At 37.6% G+C, this 20,042-nt stretch overlaps 1 protein-coding gene across 6 annotated transcripts in view; it reads right to left on the bottom strand.

Moving 5' to 3' along the window:
• RNF144A (ring finger protein 144A) overlaps positions 1-20,042 on the bottom strand; it is a 63,460-nt gene that overhangs the window by 15,550 nt on the left and 27,868 nt on the right. For 5 of the 6 annotated variants that reach the window (XM_030447034.1, XM_030447035.1, XM_030447036.1 and 2 more), the window contains one exon: positions 11,348-11,493. In XM_030447034.1, the coding sequence (XP_030302894.1) occupies positions 11,348-11,482 (135 nt within the window). In that variant the 5' untranslated portion in view covers positions 11,483-11,493. Of the gene's footprint in view, positions 1-11,347; positions 11,494-18,112; positions 18,206-20,042 lie in introns of those variants that run through there. The other variant, XM_030447033.1, reaches the window with a different exon arrangement.

The following is a 20,042-nucleotide window of genomic DNA, read 5'->3' as shown; positions in this document are numbered from 1 at the left end:
TAAATTCCATTTGTTTCTTTCTTTTAAAACAAACAAGCAAGCAAACAAAAACAACAAAACCAAGTCATTTTATTTCAGTAATTAAATAACTACAGTAATATTTAAGTCAGTCAGACTTGGGGATACTCTGTCAAAACCTGATGGTGGTTCTGTACATTTTTGCTTATGGATACATCCTGACATGACGGAGTCAGGGTGAGTCGTGGCATTTCACAAAAATAGCTTCCCTGAATTAAGTGGGTCAGAGAAGAAATGCTTCCTTTGAATTCAGTTTTGTACTTAATTCCTCTACTTTGGCAATCTGCACCAGAAATTATGAAGACATTCCCTAGCCAGCAGTAAGAGAGGACCAAGTGTGGAAGTTTGAAGTCTTGCATTCAACAGTAACAACACAGAAATGTGCACCTACTCCTTTCTCAGTCCAGAACTAAACTGGGTTGCCTTATAGCAAATTTTAGGCAAGTTACTTTAATTTACATTGCAATTGCAACAAGCTAACAGCTAAATGTATTAGCTTAGATTTCTGCCCATATTTTCAGCATACCAAATTACTCAGAGAAGGAAAAGAGCAATTATACTATGATGGCACTCTAGAACACTACTGAAGTTGTTTGGGTTCCTTAACTATGCACATTTATTTTACAACCTCATATATTTTTAAGTTAAAAGAAGATAGTAATATACTAACATATATGAAAGTTAGGGAAACCCATCAAAACTGATGAAAACAGCCATATAACTTTTGTAATTTCCTCTAGATGAAGGAAAGCAAAGTACTGAAAAACATGTTTTATATATAACCTATAAGTGTTTTTATATAGAGTTTATACAGTCCTTATAAACTATATTTGAAACTTGATGCAAGGTTATAAAAATGGCAGGTCAAGATGTCATGTACCCCAATTGCTGCTAAATGGATTGGCTCTCCAGAGCACTACACTTGTCTTTGTCCCTGTGTATGCACACTCCTTGTGCATCCCTGCTCTGTCCACTTTCTGCACATCTGTTGTCCTTTCTGGTGTCTGGATGACTTTTATTTTCACTTGGTAATCCAAGACTCCTACTGTCTTTTTCCGTCCTTATGACAAAGGGCAGGAATGCATCCACTCTGAGGGGTTTTGACATAGATCCTTTCTCTCACAGGGATCAATTGAGAGCCCAACTTAGCAGTGGCTTTACTATCAGCTGCCTATATGAATTAGGAACACTTTTTTTCCCCTCATTCTCCAAGGAGGATGGTTAAAAATGAAGCAACTTCCCTTCTGAAGCTGCTAAGCATAACCTGACATTTAAAGTTCCATAAGATGAATTGCACTAACAAAATTTGTACACCAAGGACTGGTCACACAGAAAGGTATATTCAGTGACACTGTGTGACGTTGCTTTAGAGCTGCATGTTATTTTGTGGAAATTTATTAAGATAAGGACACTATGTAAGAATCAAAATGCCTATTTTTTGCCTAATTTCCAAACCATAACATATAATTTTGCTCTGCTTCATGTAAATCTAATAAACCTGCACAGACCTCAGCAAAATCTTAAGAATTTAAAATGCCTAGCTTTTGATTTTCTTTTTGGAAAATTTGAGGAGCAATTATGTCTATTTCTAATGATGGTGCTTTGACTTATTACTGACATCCAAAACCAAATAAAAACCATCATAATTCATCAGACAGAGTCTGACTTATGTTGTTTCCATATGGGCAGCATTTGTCTAACATCTACCTTGGAAGAAAAAAATTTGTTCTCTTGGTGTCTAAGGTAATTTGACAAAACAAAGTGCATATGATTAAAAACACTTGGAGACATTTTTGGTGAACATTTTGTTTTATGTAAAGAAAAAAAAAGCCAAAAAAACAAACAAAAAAGCAGCATATGTTTTTGAAATGTAATAAATTTACCTTTAAGAACAAGTATTTGCTAATATTGCAGGAAACAGGGAATGTTTTTTCATGCTGTTACCTTCCATCTGAGAGCTAGGCAGCCTAAAAGATCATCCTATATTATTTTATTAACAGCTGCTAGTTGGATTTTGTCAAAATGCAGCCTTCTGACTACACTAATGTAGCAGATGCAGGTGCCAAGCCATACGGGAAAATTTATAAATAAGTCAACGGATTTGGAAAAGGCTACAAAAGCATAACAGGATTGCAGAGCCAAGTGTATCTTCACTGTATCATTTATTTCATAAAATTTTAAATGCATTTTAGTGCTGCTTCTCTGCCACAGTCATTCCAAACCAAAAAGTGGACTACACATAAGAATATCACATGCTGGTATTGATAAACATTTAAAAATAACCCAAACACCTACTGATAAAATTGAAAGGGAAAAGAAGAAGACATAAAAGGAAAGAAATCTAGCATTTACCAAGTTCTAAAAAAGAAAGGTAATTAATTTTTTACAGCCGTTTTGGTAAAGGTGATTACTAAAGGTAGAAAAAGGCAGTTGTTACTGTGCACAAATATTAACCAGGTAAATAACCTTGCACCTTGGGCAAACAAAATATTAAGGGTTTTGCACAGTGCTACAGTGCAACAACTATGTTTATTTTTTATTTTTATTTTAACAAAAGAAAAAAAACAAAACAAAAAAAAATCCCAAACTATTCTAAAATTAGTAGACCTGAGTTACAATAAAAAGAAGGGAAATGGAAAATAATACCAGTAAGAAAGCTCAAATTTAACAAGAAAATGCTTCCAAATAAGATGATTATTAACATTTGACTAAATAACTGAAGTCTTGCAAATTCTGTATCATCTACTAATGATTAGGTAAACTTCTAAAAATATATGTGTATATATCTACAGACATATATATTTATAGAAACTTGCACTCAACTTGCACATGAAGAGTCAGATAATGCTGGCTGGTATTTATGATCCACAATACAATTTAAATCAGGCTGGGTGAATGTAATGATCCCTTTCAGCCTTACATGATACAAAATAATAACAACATAAAAAAGGATATTGAGTCAGATGCACTTACTTAGGAGCGATTTGTAGGTACAAACCTACAGCTCATTCTATGGGTAGCTTTTCTGCTAGAAGGACACTAAGCCAAAGCTCAAAATTCATGTGATAAGGCTACACAGAGGAACAAAACTACTGTATTAATTACTTTATAGCACTCAGTAATAATGTCCTGAATACCAGGCATTTTTCTTCCCATTACTTAAAAATGAATACTGAGGAGATGATATATTTTCTTGCCAGAGGACAGCATAATACCAAGGTTATTCCACTGCTCTGTGCTAATTCCACTAAGCTAATTCTTCAGTCAGTCTGGTGCATAGGTATTTAATCCAGTAGATGCATTGTCTGTAAGTCTTTTAGGTAATGTGATGTAAAGCTCATTTTTAGCTTCAGATTAGTATAGTAAATAGAGATGCAATATGCAATTCTCAACAGGGTAGAGGGAGTAAGTTTTGGGCCTGTGTCTTTCTTATTCCCATAGAGCGGGGATTCCTGTAGCTGGTTGATATTCTACCTTTTTTTTAATATTTCAGTGGATACCTCTGAAAGCAACATGAATGCTCACCTGGCAAGAAGACAAAAGCACTTTTAATCTTACTGTTTCATAGAAAAAGAAAACTGCTTTCTGCCAGATTTCCTTGATACATTTAAAACACACAAGAAAACATTCAAGAGGAAATAAAATTAAAAGGTCAGTTACTTGGAGACCTTCTAAGTTTCTTTTAAACTTAATACATTTGTGTAAAGTAGAAATTATAATTCTGCTGAAATCTACTCTTATTTAATCACAGGCTCAACTCTGAAATACTCTTGAACTGTTGCTCCAGTGTGTATAATTCTCATTTTGGCTTTTTAGTATCACTCTAATCCTACATGGTTGTTAAGTAATTTACTGGAAAATATCTATGCACACTTACTACAGAGAGCTGTTTGAGGATACACATGACTATGGGACTGACCCTTTTCTTTCTTTTTTATTAGACATACTGTCAGCTACACTGACCAAATTCAAGAACACAAGCTATATTCATCCTCAGAAACCACTTAGATTTCACAGACAGATGTTAATGTTTTCAACAGTACTTGGAATTTTAATAGATAATTTCCACTTGTATAGACATATTCTCAAAGATAAACCTCTTTGAAAGTAATCTTCACTACCAAAATCCCATTTTTTATTAACCCTGGAGTTGATCCATCAAGCTTAAGAATAAAACACAGGGGCAAATAGTCACTTGTCTTGACAGGCAGCACTTCGAATCTACAAATTTGAATGCAGTAACAGAAGTCTCACATGGCTGCTCTTCATGTCCTTTTTTTTGTAGCAAAGGCAACAAAAATCATGCTACACAAGCATACAAAGACAAGCATCTGCAAGGCTTTCCAGGGCTCTGCAGCAGGGAAATATCTAGTGCCCAAATTTGGTCGTCTGTGTTGTGAACACAAGGTACACACTGAGAAAGACACCTCAGCCAGGACTAGAGATTGATAATGTCACAGATGGTTAACATTTTCCCCTAAAGTACCAAATAATTTGAAAAAACTGTTCAACAAGATTCTTATCTCTACCTGCTCAACACTTGACTTCTTTTTAAAGATGCTTTTTTGTTCCAAAGCATCAAGGATAAGTGTCTTTTTCTAATGTTACCAGTTTTTAAAGGCTGTACCAGCTACTCTGCAGCCCTGCTAGAGCCTGTGTTGTCACATTACATCCAGTCACATCATCTTGTCTGGAGCCGCTGGGGAAGAGAAGCACAACCCATGTGCTTCCATGTGTCAAGATAAAACATCTGATCATCCTTTTCCAAGCTGTAAAAACGGGTCTTATTCAAAAGACTTTGTGCTCCCATCAGCTGGTAGAATCTCATGATAGGAAAGGGCCAGCAACCTGCAAATGCCACTGAAGCCAGTGGAAACAGCTGTTGATTTAGCCTGGGAGCAGCAGGGCAGATTTTTGCCATTTTGGCTCTGCCTCTGCCAAATGGTTTCTGACAGTACACCCAAATAGCACAGCAGTCCCTGGTACATCCTTAACGGAGGCGAACAAGGCACAGAGCAGGTATTCATGGTAGAGATGAGGCACAGCAACCCTCAGCTTGAGCACAGCCTCCCATTCCTCTGCCTTTGTGTCACTGTGCCTGGTTGACTAAAGGGAGCTCAGCATCAGGCCATCAGTCAACAGATGATGAAGGTTAAGCAAGAAGAAATGTATGTACAATCAAGGATGAAGTATTTTCAGTGGGAGCTATCCCTAGAAGATGAGAACTATTGACTTATCCAGCTTGAGAAATGTTAGGCCATGGCAAATGTCCTTTGATACACAGCAATCAATGGCTGTGGAAATCAGAAGCAGGACCAAAGAGCAGGAACTACATGAACCTGAAAAACAAGTGCCTGCTTCTTGTTGAATGTCATAGTAGAGAAAGGAAATATAATGAAAACCTAAAGTCATCTATCCTCTGAAATTGTGGGTTGTTGTTTTTTTTTCAATGGGTTTATGTACACATTTTTATACAACAGTGTACTGTAAATCAGGGAGAAAAGGAACAATTTTTCTTAATATTCCACTTTAATAGATAGTTGACAAGAAGGGTCAAACAAGACAAGGATAGTATCTTGTGGTTCATTAGTATCTTTGTCTTAGAAAAAAATATTTCAAGTGGATGTCCATTTAAACATTTTTTTCATGTTGGATTTTTACCCCTCCATTACCTTGCACAAGATGCTTGATCTGACTTAATCAGATTGGTACAATTGGTAGAGACAGAGTACACTTTACAAAACAAAATTTATTTCCACATGCCAGCATATGCAGGATGAAACTCAAACATTCAGGAGGCAGAAAAAATAAGAAATTCAGTCTTCCCTTATATGGTTGGTTGAGAAAATTTTATTCTATTTCAGAACAGAATGAGTATTTGTGTGTGGGAGGGCAATACACCCGCAGCAAATAAAATGCCTTTCACTTTCACATTCTAAGCACTATGCAAACAAAAATGAGCCAGTTTTTTCATCACCCAGATGAAGACAGATATTAATCACGTTTAGCAACATCACACAGGAGAGGGGAGAAATGAAGGTTCTGGATCAGGTTTAGTTTTCACTCAGAGTTTTCAAGTAATAACTGTATCTAAATTACTCTGTAACCAGGCAAGTTTATTATTTGAATCAAGGAGTCTTGTCATCACAGTATGTACAAGGCAAGTCAGAACCCAGACCTCCATGTGAATTGCTATGCAAACAGAGTGACCACTAACCAGAAAGCTTCTCTGACACATCACATGTCAAGATTAATATCTCTATGGCTTGGGGGTAGTGAGCACAAGCAGCAAGCTCTAAGCTTTGCCAGCAACTGGTAGGAAACAGGAAAACATTACAGTTGCTAAAAACTACCCAAAGCTTGATAGAATGAGCCATTAGGTTTTCCCCTCGCCTTCTCCTCTGGGTAGAGGTGGGGGACAGCCTGGCCTCAGCCTGTGCTGCTAAGGCAGCTTTCCCTTGGCAAGCAGAGACTGTTGTAAATAAGGAAGGTAGGGAGCCCACCAGCTCCCATCCTTGTTTGCCTTACCCAAGGGAAGCAGAAGCTGATGCTTCATTTAGCAAGAGGAAGAACACTGTAAATTGTGCTTTTTCTTGTTTTTCAACTCAAGAGACCAGCAAAGCTCTATGTGCTTCCTATCAGTAATGGCATCAAGAAAAAATCTTGTTGCCAGTTACAACCAATGATATTTGCCTTGCTGATCAGAGTCTTCCCTTCCTTTCAAATCTTCAGTCTGGGAACAAGCTTAATTAGGGGTGTGACTAGGATTAAGTACATGAACAGTCGCAATTAGGCAAATGAAGTAAACCTGGCTAAAGGAGGATAGTGATGGCAGGACTCTACTGCTACCCACTTCCTTTGTGCTGCTTGAGACAGAATACACTTAGATATAGACTTCAGTCACAGTGCTGCCAAACTCAGAGACATTTATAGGTCCAGGGAATACTAACCAGTTGTCTCAAGGGTTTAAGGCAGAGCCTATTGGTAGATACCAAAGTACAAGTATCTACTGAAGAAATACAAAGTTAGCATAGCAGTACACCTTTCAAACACCACAAAGCTATCTACCTGCCCACAGCTGGCTAACAAGAAATCACATACAATCAGAAAGGAAGTCTTAATATTAATGTTGTTTTGTTTGGGTTTTTTTTCCTTTTTGATTGTAGGTCTTTCATGTATGAAAAGTGTATGAAAGAATGAACTGAATTCTTTCCTTCTATTGGTAAGAAGGTAGATTTGCAGATAAGCAATCAAAATTTTTTTCCAAAGTTCTTCCTCAGGCTTCATTCTTCTTTTAGATATTTCTTTGTCTGGACTGTCTGCTTGACTGATCTTTAAACATGGAAAGTGGAGGCAAAGACTTCTTTAGTACCAGAAAGATCAACATTGCGTAAAACCTTGAAGGGGTCTGCACCATCCAAGCTCCTCTTGGCTTCACATAAGCCTTTCTTGAGTAAGAGTAGCAGCATTACTGTATTTGCAGCACCTTTAGGACTTCTGTGTGCATATTTATATACATAGAAGTTATACACACATATACATATAATTCTGAATCACAATACATTACAGCAACTAACAGACTTCCATGCAAGAATGTCAGCTGGAACACAACCTGTTGTAAATTTAGTACATATACAGCTGGTAACACATTAAGAGGACATTGTCTTTTAAGACACGTGAGAATTTCATCATAAATTATGAAATGGTCAGAATTTCAGGAAGGAATTAGACTAAATTTTCTGCCTCCCCATTTCCTACTCACCCTCAAAAACAAAAAAAAAGGTTAAGTTAAAACTTAATACTTTTGGTTCAGTAACGAATAAAAAAAAAAAAAATATTGAAGTGATGCTCTGCTGTCTTTACTCTCCCATTCCTTTCATAAAGAAATGTGTCAGAAGGAATGCTTTCTGAGGAAAACGTGCAAACTCCACTACTTCTCTTGGTGCAAGCAACTGCTCAGTGACTACCTTGAAATTTAAGGCTACTGGCCATCTATTGTGTGCTATTTAAGAAGGAAAAAGTGATTTAACAGAAAGACATGTTGACATTTTGGTCTGAAATTTGAGAACTACACTTAAGATTGGTCCTGATGCTGACATGATTCCTGAAAGGAGATTAGTTTGCCCCTTGAGAATACTCAGAAAAAGAGCCAAACAAGTAGCCAACAGCACACAGTTTGTTTTCATTTCTACTCTTCAGACTTTTGTTCCCCTGGTGCCTTGAGCAATCCAACAATGGATACATTCCTAATTGATGAGATCTACAAAACTCAAAGCACACAGCATTGTATGAACATTAATGATCCCAACAATAAAACAATAATGGAGATTATTACTAACAGCCACAGCTGGCAAAAGAATATGATGGGAAATCATAATGTCTGAGCCTTATCAGAGGAGTGGCAGTCTGCTCTATTCAATGCAAACAAATCTCTGCCAGAGGAAACATTGTCCCAAATCTATCTTTCCAAATAGCAAAGTTGTGTTACTGGAAGAGACAAGCCTTCATGAGATTGTTACCACAGCACTTCTGTGGTTATACAGAATAAAGATTTGCAGAATATTACGGGACTAAGAAATCTGTATGTTGATCTGTCGTGGTTTCACACAGAGATGGTAATTAAACAACTGACTGATGCTCTCTGTTAACTTTTTCTCTTCCCCGAGTGGGAAAGGAAAAACAAGAAGGCAGAGAGAATTACAGGCTGGAAACTAAACTGCACAGCTTTCATGAAACCATAATGATGAAAAATAATAATGAAACACTAACCCACTATCATGTTTCAAACCCCAGTAAAATTCTCATCACCACAAAGGTGCAGGTCTCACTCTGGGAAAGTCCCAGACTTTCCCGACTAAGCAGCAGACAGGAGATAGATGCAGGAATACATGGACTGGGATCAAAAGTAGAAGAATAGATGTAGTCCTCCCAGGATGCTGGCCATGGACAAAGAACTTGACTCTTGTGTTCTGTTATATTTATACAGAGTATGAGGCATATAGGATGGAATATTTCAGTTGGTCAATTTTGGTCACATGTCCGGTCTGCTCCTCTTCAAAGGAGAGTCACAGGATTGACCCCCTCCTTCCCTTTTTTTTCCAGAGCATAAGAAGTTTAGCCAAACCAAGCAGTGGCCTGGATCCTGCATAGCATTCTCCAGCAGCATCTATAAACATCAAGCATTTCCAGTCCTAGAAGCAGAAACTGACTGAAAACATTCTGTAATTTTAGCAGGTGAAGTTACTTAGAGGTTTAACTAAAAAGCAGCACTACTAGAGAGAAAACTGGTTCTGCCCTGGCTTGAAGGAAGACATGATGGCTTTGAACTGGAAGATCATAGACTTATGTTAGACATTAGGAAAAAATTCTTTAGTGTGAGTGTGGTAAGATACTGATGCAGGCTCCCCAGGGAAGCTGTGGATGCCCCATCCCTGAAAGAGTTCAGGGTCAGGTCAGATGGGCTTTGACCAAACTGATCTAGTGGTAGGTGTCTTTGCCCATGGCAGGGGGGTTGGAAATAGATGATCCTTAGGTCCCTTTACAACCCAAACAAGCCTATGATTTTCTGATTCAAGGTCTACCTTCATACCAGTAGCACTGCATTTGAAAGAACCTTTTCCAATTCATACTCATGCTGTCTGTTTGCTGTGATTTAGACAGAGAGGCCAGAGCTAGCAGTCAGAACTGCAGCAAAAATAATTTTCACACTTCCACCAGACACTACTTTTCCTCTTTTGTTCATATCATTGCAGAGGCCCATTACCTTGTTTTTATGTAAGCAATCTAAGAAGCCATGACAAAATTAAATATTGATCCATTAAGAACAAAAATGAGATGGTCAAAAAATTCTCCAATTGTATTTCTGCCTATCCTAGAATAATGTAGTGGCCTTACTGTACATAGACTCAATCCAAAGTCTTGACTCAAAAGGATTCTACCAAGAAGAAATAGAAGATCAGTGAAAGCAGCAGTAGTCAGAGGGAAGAAGTTGAATGTGAAAAGATGTACCTAGTAACCCAACTTTTCTAGTGTCACTGAAGTAGCTGTTACTGAAATATGAAATTAAAATATTCTCCATGTCCAGGCAATTGGGAGAAACACCGAAAACGAAACTGTAAATACCAGAAATATCCATTGTGCAATAGAGGACAGTTTTCAAAAATCCTATTACTGTGTTTTTCACACAGCCTGTTATTTGATATATTTTTGCATGCCCGAACAAACACTTGTTTCAAAGTGCTTAACAAAGTAATGTTTATTTTTTAATTGGACAGGCACATTGTGGCAACAGTCTGTACCTGTTTGCCTGTGTACTAGCTTACTATTTTCCCATGGAACACCAATTAAAGTTGGTTATGACAACTTAGAGCTTTTAGAATACTACATGTAAGAGAAACTGACCTGTTGAAAGGATTTTCAAAACAAAAATCACCTGATCTGAATGTTATTTCTCAAGGTTTATGACCCAGTGGTAAAGTCTTTGACTTTGTAACGCAAAAATTTTATTCTTACTGATATTATTGTAATTTTTCCACTGCTAAACCTACAGTATATCTTTTTTTGTGTACCCACACCCATTGCAATATTAAATGATTTAACATTTTCATCCTGGATCATTAGGGGTGGAAAACTACTACTTTTGTTTCTCTGTAAATTAGCAATTCCAATTTACTGTGATAATGGTCATTGCTACTTACTACGCTTGCATTCAGCAAACAGTGTTTTATACTTAACTGACAAGATTCTTTATGTTCTAGGCACACATTTGTGCAATAGGGTACTGAAAATGTTATGTGATTTTAATTATGATAGAGTAAATCTGTATTAAATATTTTTCAAGTTACAAGTGTGTGCATGGCTCTGTTCCGAAAAGACTTTGGGATAAAGTTAAAAAAAAAACAAACAAAAGCCAAGAACAACCAAAGACAGCAAACTGAAACCACCCCAAATTCAAGCCACTGATACATGAAAGAGAAAATGTGAAGAACTTTGGTAAGGAGGTAACTGCATACAATAGTACATGGATGTGCTGAGTAAATATATATTTTTTTAAATAGGAAAACTGAAGAAGTTTACTCCCTAGCATTTGTGTCAAGTACACAAGAACAATATTTATTTTCACTGTAGCATCAATACTTCAGGTGAAACCTACTGAGCAAAACCACAGGATTTTTCAGTTAAAAATAATGCTTTATTTTTATGGCTATTAGAAAACCAAAAGAACCCCAAAACACAACAGCAAAAAAAACACCACACCACAAAAAAACCCACAAAATAAAAAGATCCCACCAAGAAACAAACAAGCAAACAAAAAAACCCCACCACTCACCAGGGTACAGAAGATGCATTGGCATTGTGCTATTGTTGTCATCTGCTCCACGGGATATTCACCAAGGCAGAGCTTGCAGGACACTAATGGGTCAAGTACCAAGTCCCAGGTAGGCCTATATCTTGCTGTAGTCATTGCAGTACCGTCTGAAAAACAGCATAAAAATACTCTATCACTTGGTTTTATTGATATTCAGTACATTTCTGCCACTGGAAATCTCATTGTCAGCTGCTGCCCAATAGCTATTTGGGAAAAAACTATTAACTACAATGGTTAATGTGACAGTGTAAGCATTTGGAGCAGCCTATACATCCTCTGCCTGATAAAACATGCACTTAGCAAGCAAAAGGAAATAACCCTGACAAAATACAAGAGCAATCAGGAAGCAGCCTTAGGTCACAGACTTTTCTTTGTCTGACATTCTGCATGCAAAAATCTCATTCCCAGTTCTTGCCACTAGTTACAAGCTTTCTTTCACCAGCATTGATTACCTATCACTTAATGCATTCCTCATCACTGAAAATACATTACTTAGCCCCTCCTCCCCCCCCCCCAACTTCAGCTACCCAGATGAGAATCACAAGGTCATTCATGAACCAAGCATCTCTCATGCCCCTTTTTCCAGCCTAATGATATTGCAGCTCAGAGCCAGATATTTTTGTTCCTAAAAGCATGACAGATCAGTTTGCTACGTTGATTCTAGAGATAATAATAAATATTCTGAGTACACTCCGAGTTCTAGCCTGCATTTTCCTCCCAATCCTGGCTACATGCAAACAGCACAACTTTGTTGTAGAAACAACCATCTGGGGCAAATAAGAGCCTCTAAAAAGAGGCTATAATACCTATATATCACCCTCAAGACAGCAATAGAATAGGACCATGCTGAGTATCTTTATCCTAGGCTTCAGGGCCCAGTTGTCAAATGACTAACCAGAAACAAGATTTCACAAATAACAAATGCATTCCAACAAAGAGGAAAGATAATTTACTAGTTACATACATGGGGGAAAGAAAAAAACCCCAAAGAAACAAAACAAAACTATCACACACATCCCCAGACATTTGGGGTAATTTGTGTAGTACATCCAGTCTTAACAACATATTTACTAGCATTGTTTTGTCACTGTGATATTGAACTCCCAAGTGTGGGAAATCAATATCCTGGGGCTGCTGAGAGGTCCAAATTACTTCATCCCCACCCTCTCATTATTAACTGGTTCCTTACCTTCCCCACTCAGGCAGTCAGGCTGCTTCAACTATGGTTACAGCTTCTTTTATTGGCAGCAACTGCTTATATCTAAGTCATTGTCTGCGAACTTACTAAGACCTTCAGAACTGCAACAAATACTTTTATGCTTATTAGACTAGGTTCAGGCAGATGATCAGGCAAAATGTACTTTTTTCACCCCAAACAAATCACATGGAGAGTTCAAAGAAGTGTTTGTGAAGTCTGAGTCTTTGATATTCAATTCATTGTGGACATGACTACATCAAGGTCCCTGAAATCTTCACTTTGTTTCAGAGCATTTAACTTAGCCTTCCATTCAGTCTAACTCATTAGAAGATGCCCTTTAAAAAGTACATAAAGGACACCAAAAAAAGAAGAGCCTAATAATACTTATTACTAGTGCAACCATAAGGGAGGAGAGAAAAAAGATTAAACAACCCCACTCCCAGGGATGCTCTGGATGACTTCCTCCAAAAGCCCACACACAGGCTGCACAATGTTTCAAAGGAAGCATAAAATAGTCCTGCAGAACAGCACATGAATAACAGATCCATGTCACAAAACTTGTGCTGTGCAGTCTTCTTTGAGACTGCAAAGTGAAAGTCTGACATGGTGATACGAATATAAGTCCAAGATTTTAAGGGCTACTGGGTTGTCTTTATTGGCATTTGCCACTGCTTTTTCATTTAGCACAAAATACCAGCAAAACCAATTTTCTTCCAAACTTTGGTTGAAAAGTTAGGTAGACTAACGTAGTATTAGAGAAGCAGTGATCAAACACATCTGAACTAACTCTGCTCACCAGTAGTTTGTATGGCCTTTGCTTGTACTGCCCAGTTCATTGCATATTTATTGCTCATGGCAGCAGATAAAACTAGGAGATGAACAATGAAGAGGGATAAATTTAAGTTAAGGACATGCTTGCACACCCTGGAAAGACCAAAATCATAGCAAGTTCTCTGACAAATATGTAAAATCTGCCACAATTTTAAGTTCAAATATATTGATACAATGTGATTTGCTTTTTTTTTTGACTGTATTAAACCACTGGTTGGTCAATATGTGATGATAAAGGAGACAGCAAGGCTTACACTTGTCCCCTAATTCCCAACACTTTCAGAGTCTTACTGGTATCCCTGTGGTAATTCCTCTTTTGCAGCCCTATACTGCAGTAACATCTCACTGGGAAACATTTACCCTTTTTGCCTTCTCTGCAAAGAAAAAGTGAATCAAATAAAGGTTATTTCAAGCTGGCTTCTACCAGGCCAGTGGAAACTAGCTGCCCAGTACAGTTGGCATGTAATGCATGACAGGCTAAGTCAGGGTGAGAACAGAAAGCAAAAACTGCAGCTTCAAATGGCAGCAGAGTCATTTCTGAACACCCTTCCTTGCCAAACACCTTCTGCTGAGACAGGAATATGTGCAGCACAAGCTGATTGACTCCATTCATAGGGTACATTAAAAAAATGCTTAGTTGACTTCTATCCCACAGCTCGCCAAAGAAAACAAGTTCCACATTAGTCTTATATTTATTTTTTATATGTCACTATTTCACATAGAGTACAAATAGTACAAGACAGTATTGTATCACTTTACCTTTCTCTTTAGCTTGCTGCAGCGTTATATGCACACACAATCATTACAACCTCAACTGCACACTAAAATCAACTTTAAAACAGTCTTTAGCTTTGATAATGAAATCTTACATTTATTTGTATTGGAATAAATATCTGTTGTCTTTGGTGGCATTAAAGCAGAGATCAAGTAATCCTCCACCTAGTTTTGGGAATCCTATACAGAAAGCCACCACATCCCAGTGGAACATCTCTGCTGGGTATCCATGGAGAAAAATGCAACAAATGAAGGCTTCCAAAGAACAGACTAGATTTTGCTTCATAATCAACTGGCACACTGTGGCAACCATATAGTAAGATTCTATGTTCCTTAATGATGCTTAAAAAAAATTTAAAATAAACAAACAAAAAACCCACCCAAGTAAACAGCAGAGAAAAAGCTGCCTTCTGTCAAAATCAGCTTAAAATTCCTACTATTTCCTAGCTGTGGTCTCACATGGCTTCAGATTACATACCCCTGCTTTCTAGTGATGTGCAATGCTTCAGGAGCAATGCAAAATAACATCAAGAAAGAGAGGGCAACTTCAAAGGTCTCTAGAAAAAAAATATATGGAAAAATATTTACTGGTGTTCCCTCATGCTGAAGGCTTTCTACAGTCAATAGAAAATTTTGTCTTACTGGTCAGCTGTCTGCTGGGAGGCCCCAAGAAATACAGCTAGTAAAGGTAAAGAACTACAGTGCAATTCACCCTACTGAACAGATCTTAGCCCAGTAAATATGTAGTTCAGTAGATATTTAGTGTTTTGGTTACTTAGCACAAGCATCAGCACTTCACAGGCTCTGATAACAGATGTTCCAAATCCAATTTAAAGACACAGAAAAGAAGATAAATGGTCTTCAGTGCACACTCCAAATTCTACTGCATTCAAGGTCAGCCTCATTTACAGATTTTTGCAGATTGTGGTCCAAATGTGGCAATAATGAATTTGTAAGAAATAGAGTAATGCAGCCCATCATTTTGTAGGACAACATCCCAAAACAAGCTGAGAGTAGGAAGCACAAGGAAACAGCTTTAGCAAAGGTTTGTTCGGAACAGTCTTTTCATAAATAAACAACCTGACTACTTCTGCAACCATGTCCATGAACCACTGCAGAAGGACACAGAAATGACTGAAAATTTAGAATGTGACTCCTATGTGTTCTGGGAGATGGACATAGCGGGGAAAGGAATCTTTTATTATTTCTGTCCAGCCATTAATTCATTAAGGGAACACAAATTGGATTTCCTAACAGCAATGCTTAGTCTTTGGTCTGCCTACACAGGTTACATTTTCAAATGAGAACAAATGGCTGACTCGATTTCTAGTAAGTCAAGAATACAGCAATTATTTTTTTTATTTTTTTTTTCAGGATTCAAGAAGTTGGAGGAAGCAATGAAATGGAAAATGTGAAAATCTCTGACAAACTCTGCAGTCTGGAAATAATGAAACTTTCTTCCATGAAGTTATTCAAGAAGTTAAAACAATTTTTTTTTCTCATTTCATTATGATCAGGTGTTTCTTGGCCCTGTGCAGTTAAGCTGCAACTGCATCAAGTTAACACTTCATGGATATATGACCTGTGAAAAAAGTGACTAGAAAATAGGGTTGAATAAAACAGTCATACACAGACTTCTTTAAACAGTTGCCTTTTTACCAATCAAAACCCAAAATAGAGCTTTCAACAGAATCTAAATTTCAGCTTTAGACCAAGGATGAGTTTAATGTCTAAATAAAGGGATTCAGTCCCTTCTCCTACCAGACAGCTAGTTAATCATGCACAGTTAGTCATATGCTTTAAGGAGTTATCTGAATATTTATCTGAATCTGAATTTACTCCAAAGGAGGGATTTAAATGGTATTTAAAACCAGTCCTCATTTCTTCTGCCCCTTTTTGATTCCATTTAGTAGTCTGGATTATTTTAACTGGAGTTCTGACAAACATCTGCTATAGTACAGATTTTTAATATATTTGCATATAAAAAATATATACAATTTATAATCCAGGCCACACTTCTTCCTAAATTAAGTAAAATACATTTGTCAGTGCAGTTTTATTTCTGTATTTTAAATAAAAAGTATATTTGCATGTGAGGTTTATATATTTAGTATTTATAAATATATAAAAATATAGACCTTCAAAAATTTCTCAAGATATTTCACTTATATGGAACAAAATGCATATTTCTGAAGTGGAGTCATCTTCAGAAAGGCCATTATACCACAGTCTGTAACTGGCACTGCCTGCCACTTCTGTTAAGTGAATGTTTTTGGCTCTGTGACCTAAACAATTCTGAGTCTTCATGTGTAGCCACAGCTGTGGCTCACTGCACGTGATTTTATAGCTATCTCCAGCACCCCTAGGTCACCAGGGACTGGCTTTAGCTTACATGATCAAGACTGGTGACTGAGTGCTCAGTGGCAATCCTGAAACCTGGATTATTTGTTACATTTTTGTCAGAGATAGACATAATTTTCCTTGTTCCTAGGATTTCCAGGGATCCTCAGGAGGATTCATATTTCACTAGCAATATCAGAACTGACCAGTTAGCAATTATTTTGGTTGGTGTTGCCAATTTTTACTACATAAGTGTTCCATAGACTGATAATGTCCTTTAAGAGTTCCTCTATGAAACAAATAATAAATAAATTCACCTACTAGGTAGATTTTATGGTTATAAAAGCTGTCAGGCAGAGCTAGTGTATCTCACTTACAAATCCCAGTTAGTTACTAACGTCTATCACTGCATTTGCTGTTTCTGAATCTTCCTTCTCAAAAAACTGCTTGGGAAGTAAATTAGAATAATTCTCTCTGCTAGATGTTAGACAAACTAACACAGAGAAGACTGCAATTACAGAGCTCTTAAGAGATGACTAATTTACAGCAGTTTGGTGCTTTACTTCGGTTCTCAAATCCTGCCAAATGCCTCCCTAATTCTTAAGGCTAACTCATAATTTTGCCCTACAATCAACTGCATAATTCCAGCAGGTCTCAGTCATCCTTTCAATTCCAGACAACCCCAACTAGTAAAGCCATGTTCTGCCTTCCAGCAGTATAACAGGCTCCTGTTTTCAGGCGTAATTCTTCAACACAGAAGAAACTTCAGCTTGTACAGAATACTGGGAAAAGTCATGGCAACACATAGCCTATCATGAACTCTTCAGATTCCTTACAGTTAATACACCACCAACTTCAAGTTCATCATCTCTGATCTTATCTTTAAACTATCCAGAGCCTGAGTCAAGAAGAGATAAAAGACCATGTCAAGGATTAGAGCACTGTCAGCAAGTTCAATCTTCTGGCCAGGACAGTACATGGGAAACAAAACTTTTCTTGAGGTGGAACAGTTATTCCAGGGACTTTGGTCTGCCCTGTGAATAGTGAATAGACACTGTTTATCTTCCTGGCTGAAAACAAACAAACAAACAAATTCCACAAAACAAAACAAAAAACCCACAACACACACAAAGAGAAAAGCCACAACACAAAATTATGGAATAATTCAATCTCCTGATAATAAATTCAATGGCCTGGGCTTTGCAATGTGCTAATTACAGGTCAGTAAGATTAGTGTATGAGAGAAAAGAACTGATACAGCCTGCTTCAGCACATCCTGCAAACAGTATCTAGCCTGATCAATAGTACTAGCTACTCATTTTCTCTTAATAGTAGCACCAAATTTAAAAATAGTAAATGGAGGAAAAGGTTTAAAAATTCCTGCATCTCTCATGAAATAGTAAACTGTCCATATCATCTGATGTTTCGCATGATAAAAATTACAACTATCAGCTAGGATATTGTACAAAAAACTTAACTCTGGATTCAAATCTGGGCACTGTTAAATCCAATTAGTTGTTTCCCTGCATCTTCCTTAAAGGTGTTTTAGTTTTGTGTTTGGTTTTCCCCCTTTTTCTTTTTACCTCCTTTCTTATTCATTGCTTTCATTGCTGTTGCTTTCATTCCCTCCTGCCTGAAGCAGCCAGTCTTCTTCACATCACATCCTCATCACAATCCAGTTCTTCAGTCTCACGTCCCCTGCACAGGGTTCAAGGCAAAATAGCTCAGGGCAACTAAACAGGAGAGGTCAAGGTGTCCTACTAGGAAACTGGCTTGGGACAGATTTTCCTCTTCTCTCTGGGAGAGAAGCAATTTGTCTTTTTTTAATCAGTGTTACAAAATTTTATTATATTATGGCTTCTGTTAATATCCCAGCCATGTTACCTTGGTGAATAAAGTGTTGTTTGTTCTCAAGTTTCCTTCCACAAACTACAGCATCACATGCTCTAACTACAGTCCTCCATGGTCTGATGAGACATTCAACCAGCACATGCCTTGGCACAGACTTGTCAGTTGCATGGGCTAGGGGACTTGCAAACAGATTCTTATATTATAATAATGCCTTGATTAGGGGCAGATGTTTAATTTGGTCTGGTTTCTTCTTACCTTATTAATGGCCCAGTCATTTAGCACAGGCTTTAGAAAGCACTCAGCAAACAACAGTGAAAGTTCTTATGTCAGTGTGAAACACTGGGATTGCACACACCAAAAAGCCATGATCTAGTGATTAGAACTTTACCTGAGTTATAAGAAAAAGCTCTTATTAAAAGATAACCTCTTTTGCTTCAAACATACTGCAGAACTGAGCAGCTCACACAGTTCAGTCATGCCCAGACACGTCAGCTGCTATCTGCAACATCACACAGGCTGGTGGGTGGATGAGCTGTGCTTTAGCTGCCTGAATATTTTTCCTTCTCCCTCCACAGATAGAATCAGCATTTGCAGTATTTTCAGAGGTATAACGTATTAGCCTCAGCATCTGCCCCAGTTCTAATCCTTCACAGGAATAGTACTTTTGCAGACTAATGCTTCCTGCTTTCTTGATGTTTTTCCCCTCACCACATTTCCCAAGGTTTGTGGGATAACACGTGTAACCTGTTTACTGCAGAAAGCAGCAGCACCCATCTGCACGTGGCAGAGACTGCAGAAGCCTCTGCAGCAAAGGCAGAAAGCACAAACCCGAAGGTTGAACCTCTCAGGGATGTACAGACAGCAGGAAGTGTAAGGGGGAGAAGAGAAAGAGCAGAGGTTCATTCACCGCAGTGGAGCCGCCCTCCTTCAGGGCTCCCTCCTCGTGTTACAGTTGTCTCGATAGCACGGACAGAGAAGTCAGAGGCCTTGAAATTCAGGAGCACACTGCAGAGAACTGCTACTGCGGTTTTCTCCATCCCACTTTGTACACTTGAGCACAGCTCTTAAAAATCTACAGGTGTTGGGCCTTGGTTTATTACTTCTAGTTTCCATTTAGTTTTCTCCTCTTAGTCATTGATTAATTGCAATAAATTAAGATGGTTTTGGAGCTTGAACTTTTTCTTTCCTCATTTACCAAAAAAATACCCCAAACCTTAAGAACAAAATACTGGAAGGTCTACATTTGCGAATGGTTTTCACTGCCAATTAATTCATGTAGTAAGAAGCTGATTAGGATTTTTTTTTTATTATTTTTTTTTTTTTAGCTTTTAATATTGTGGAAGATGCTGACTTTGTTATCCAAACTTTGAGCCAAGCTTGGCTTTGAGTTACCCAAATGGAACAGAAGTCTAAAATTACTAAAGGAAAATATCGACTCAGTATAGAATAAGCCAAAAAATTTAAATAAAAAATTTCTAACGTGCTGTCAAGCATAGTTGATTTGAATTGCAATAAAAATACAAATAAAATCAAAAGGCATGTTGCCTTACATGCCACTACATTACTAGAAAAATAGAAAGTACTTGTAATAAAGTCCCTTGCACCTTCTACACACCCATATACTCCATCCTACCAAAGAGGGATCACCTTAGGTAACAACAA

Source organism: Calypte anna, chromosome 3, assembly GCF_003957555.1.
Source record: "Calypte anna isolate BGI_N300 chromosome 3, bCalAnn1_v1.p, whole genome shotgun sequence".
NCBI lineage: Eukaryota > Metazoa > Chordata > Aves > Apodiformes > Trochilidae > Calypte > Calypte anna.
Note: the sequence above shows the minus strand (reverse complement) of the source record. Positions and strands in the feature narration are given on the sequence as shown.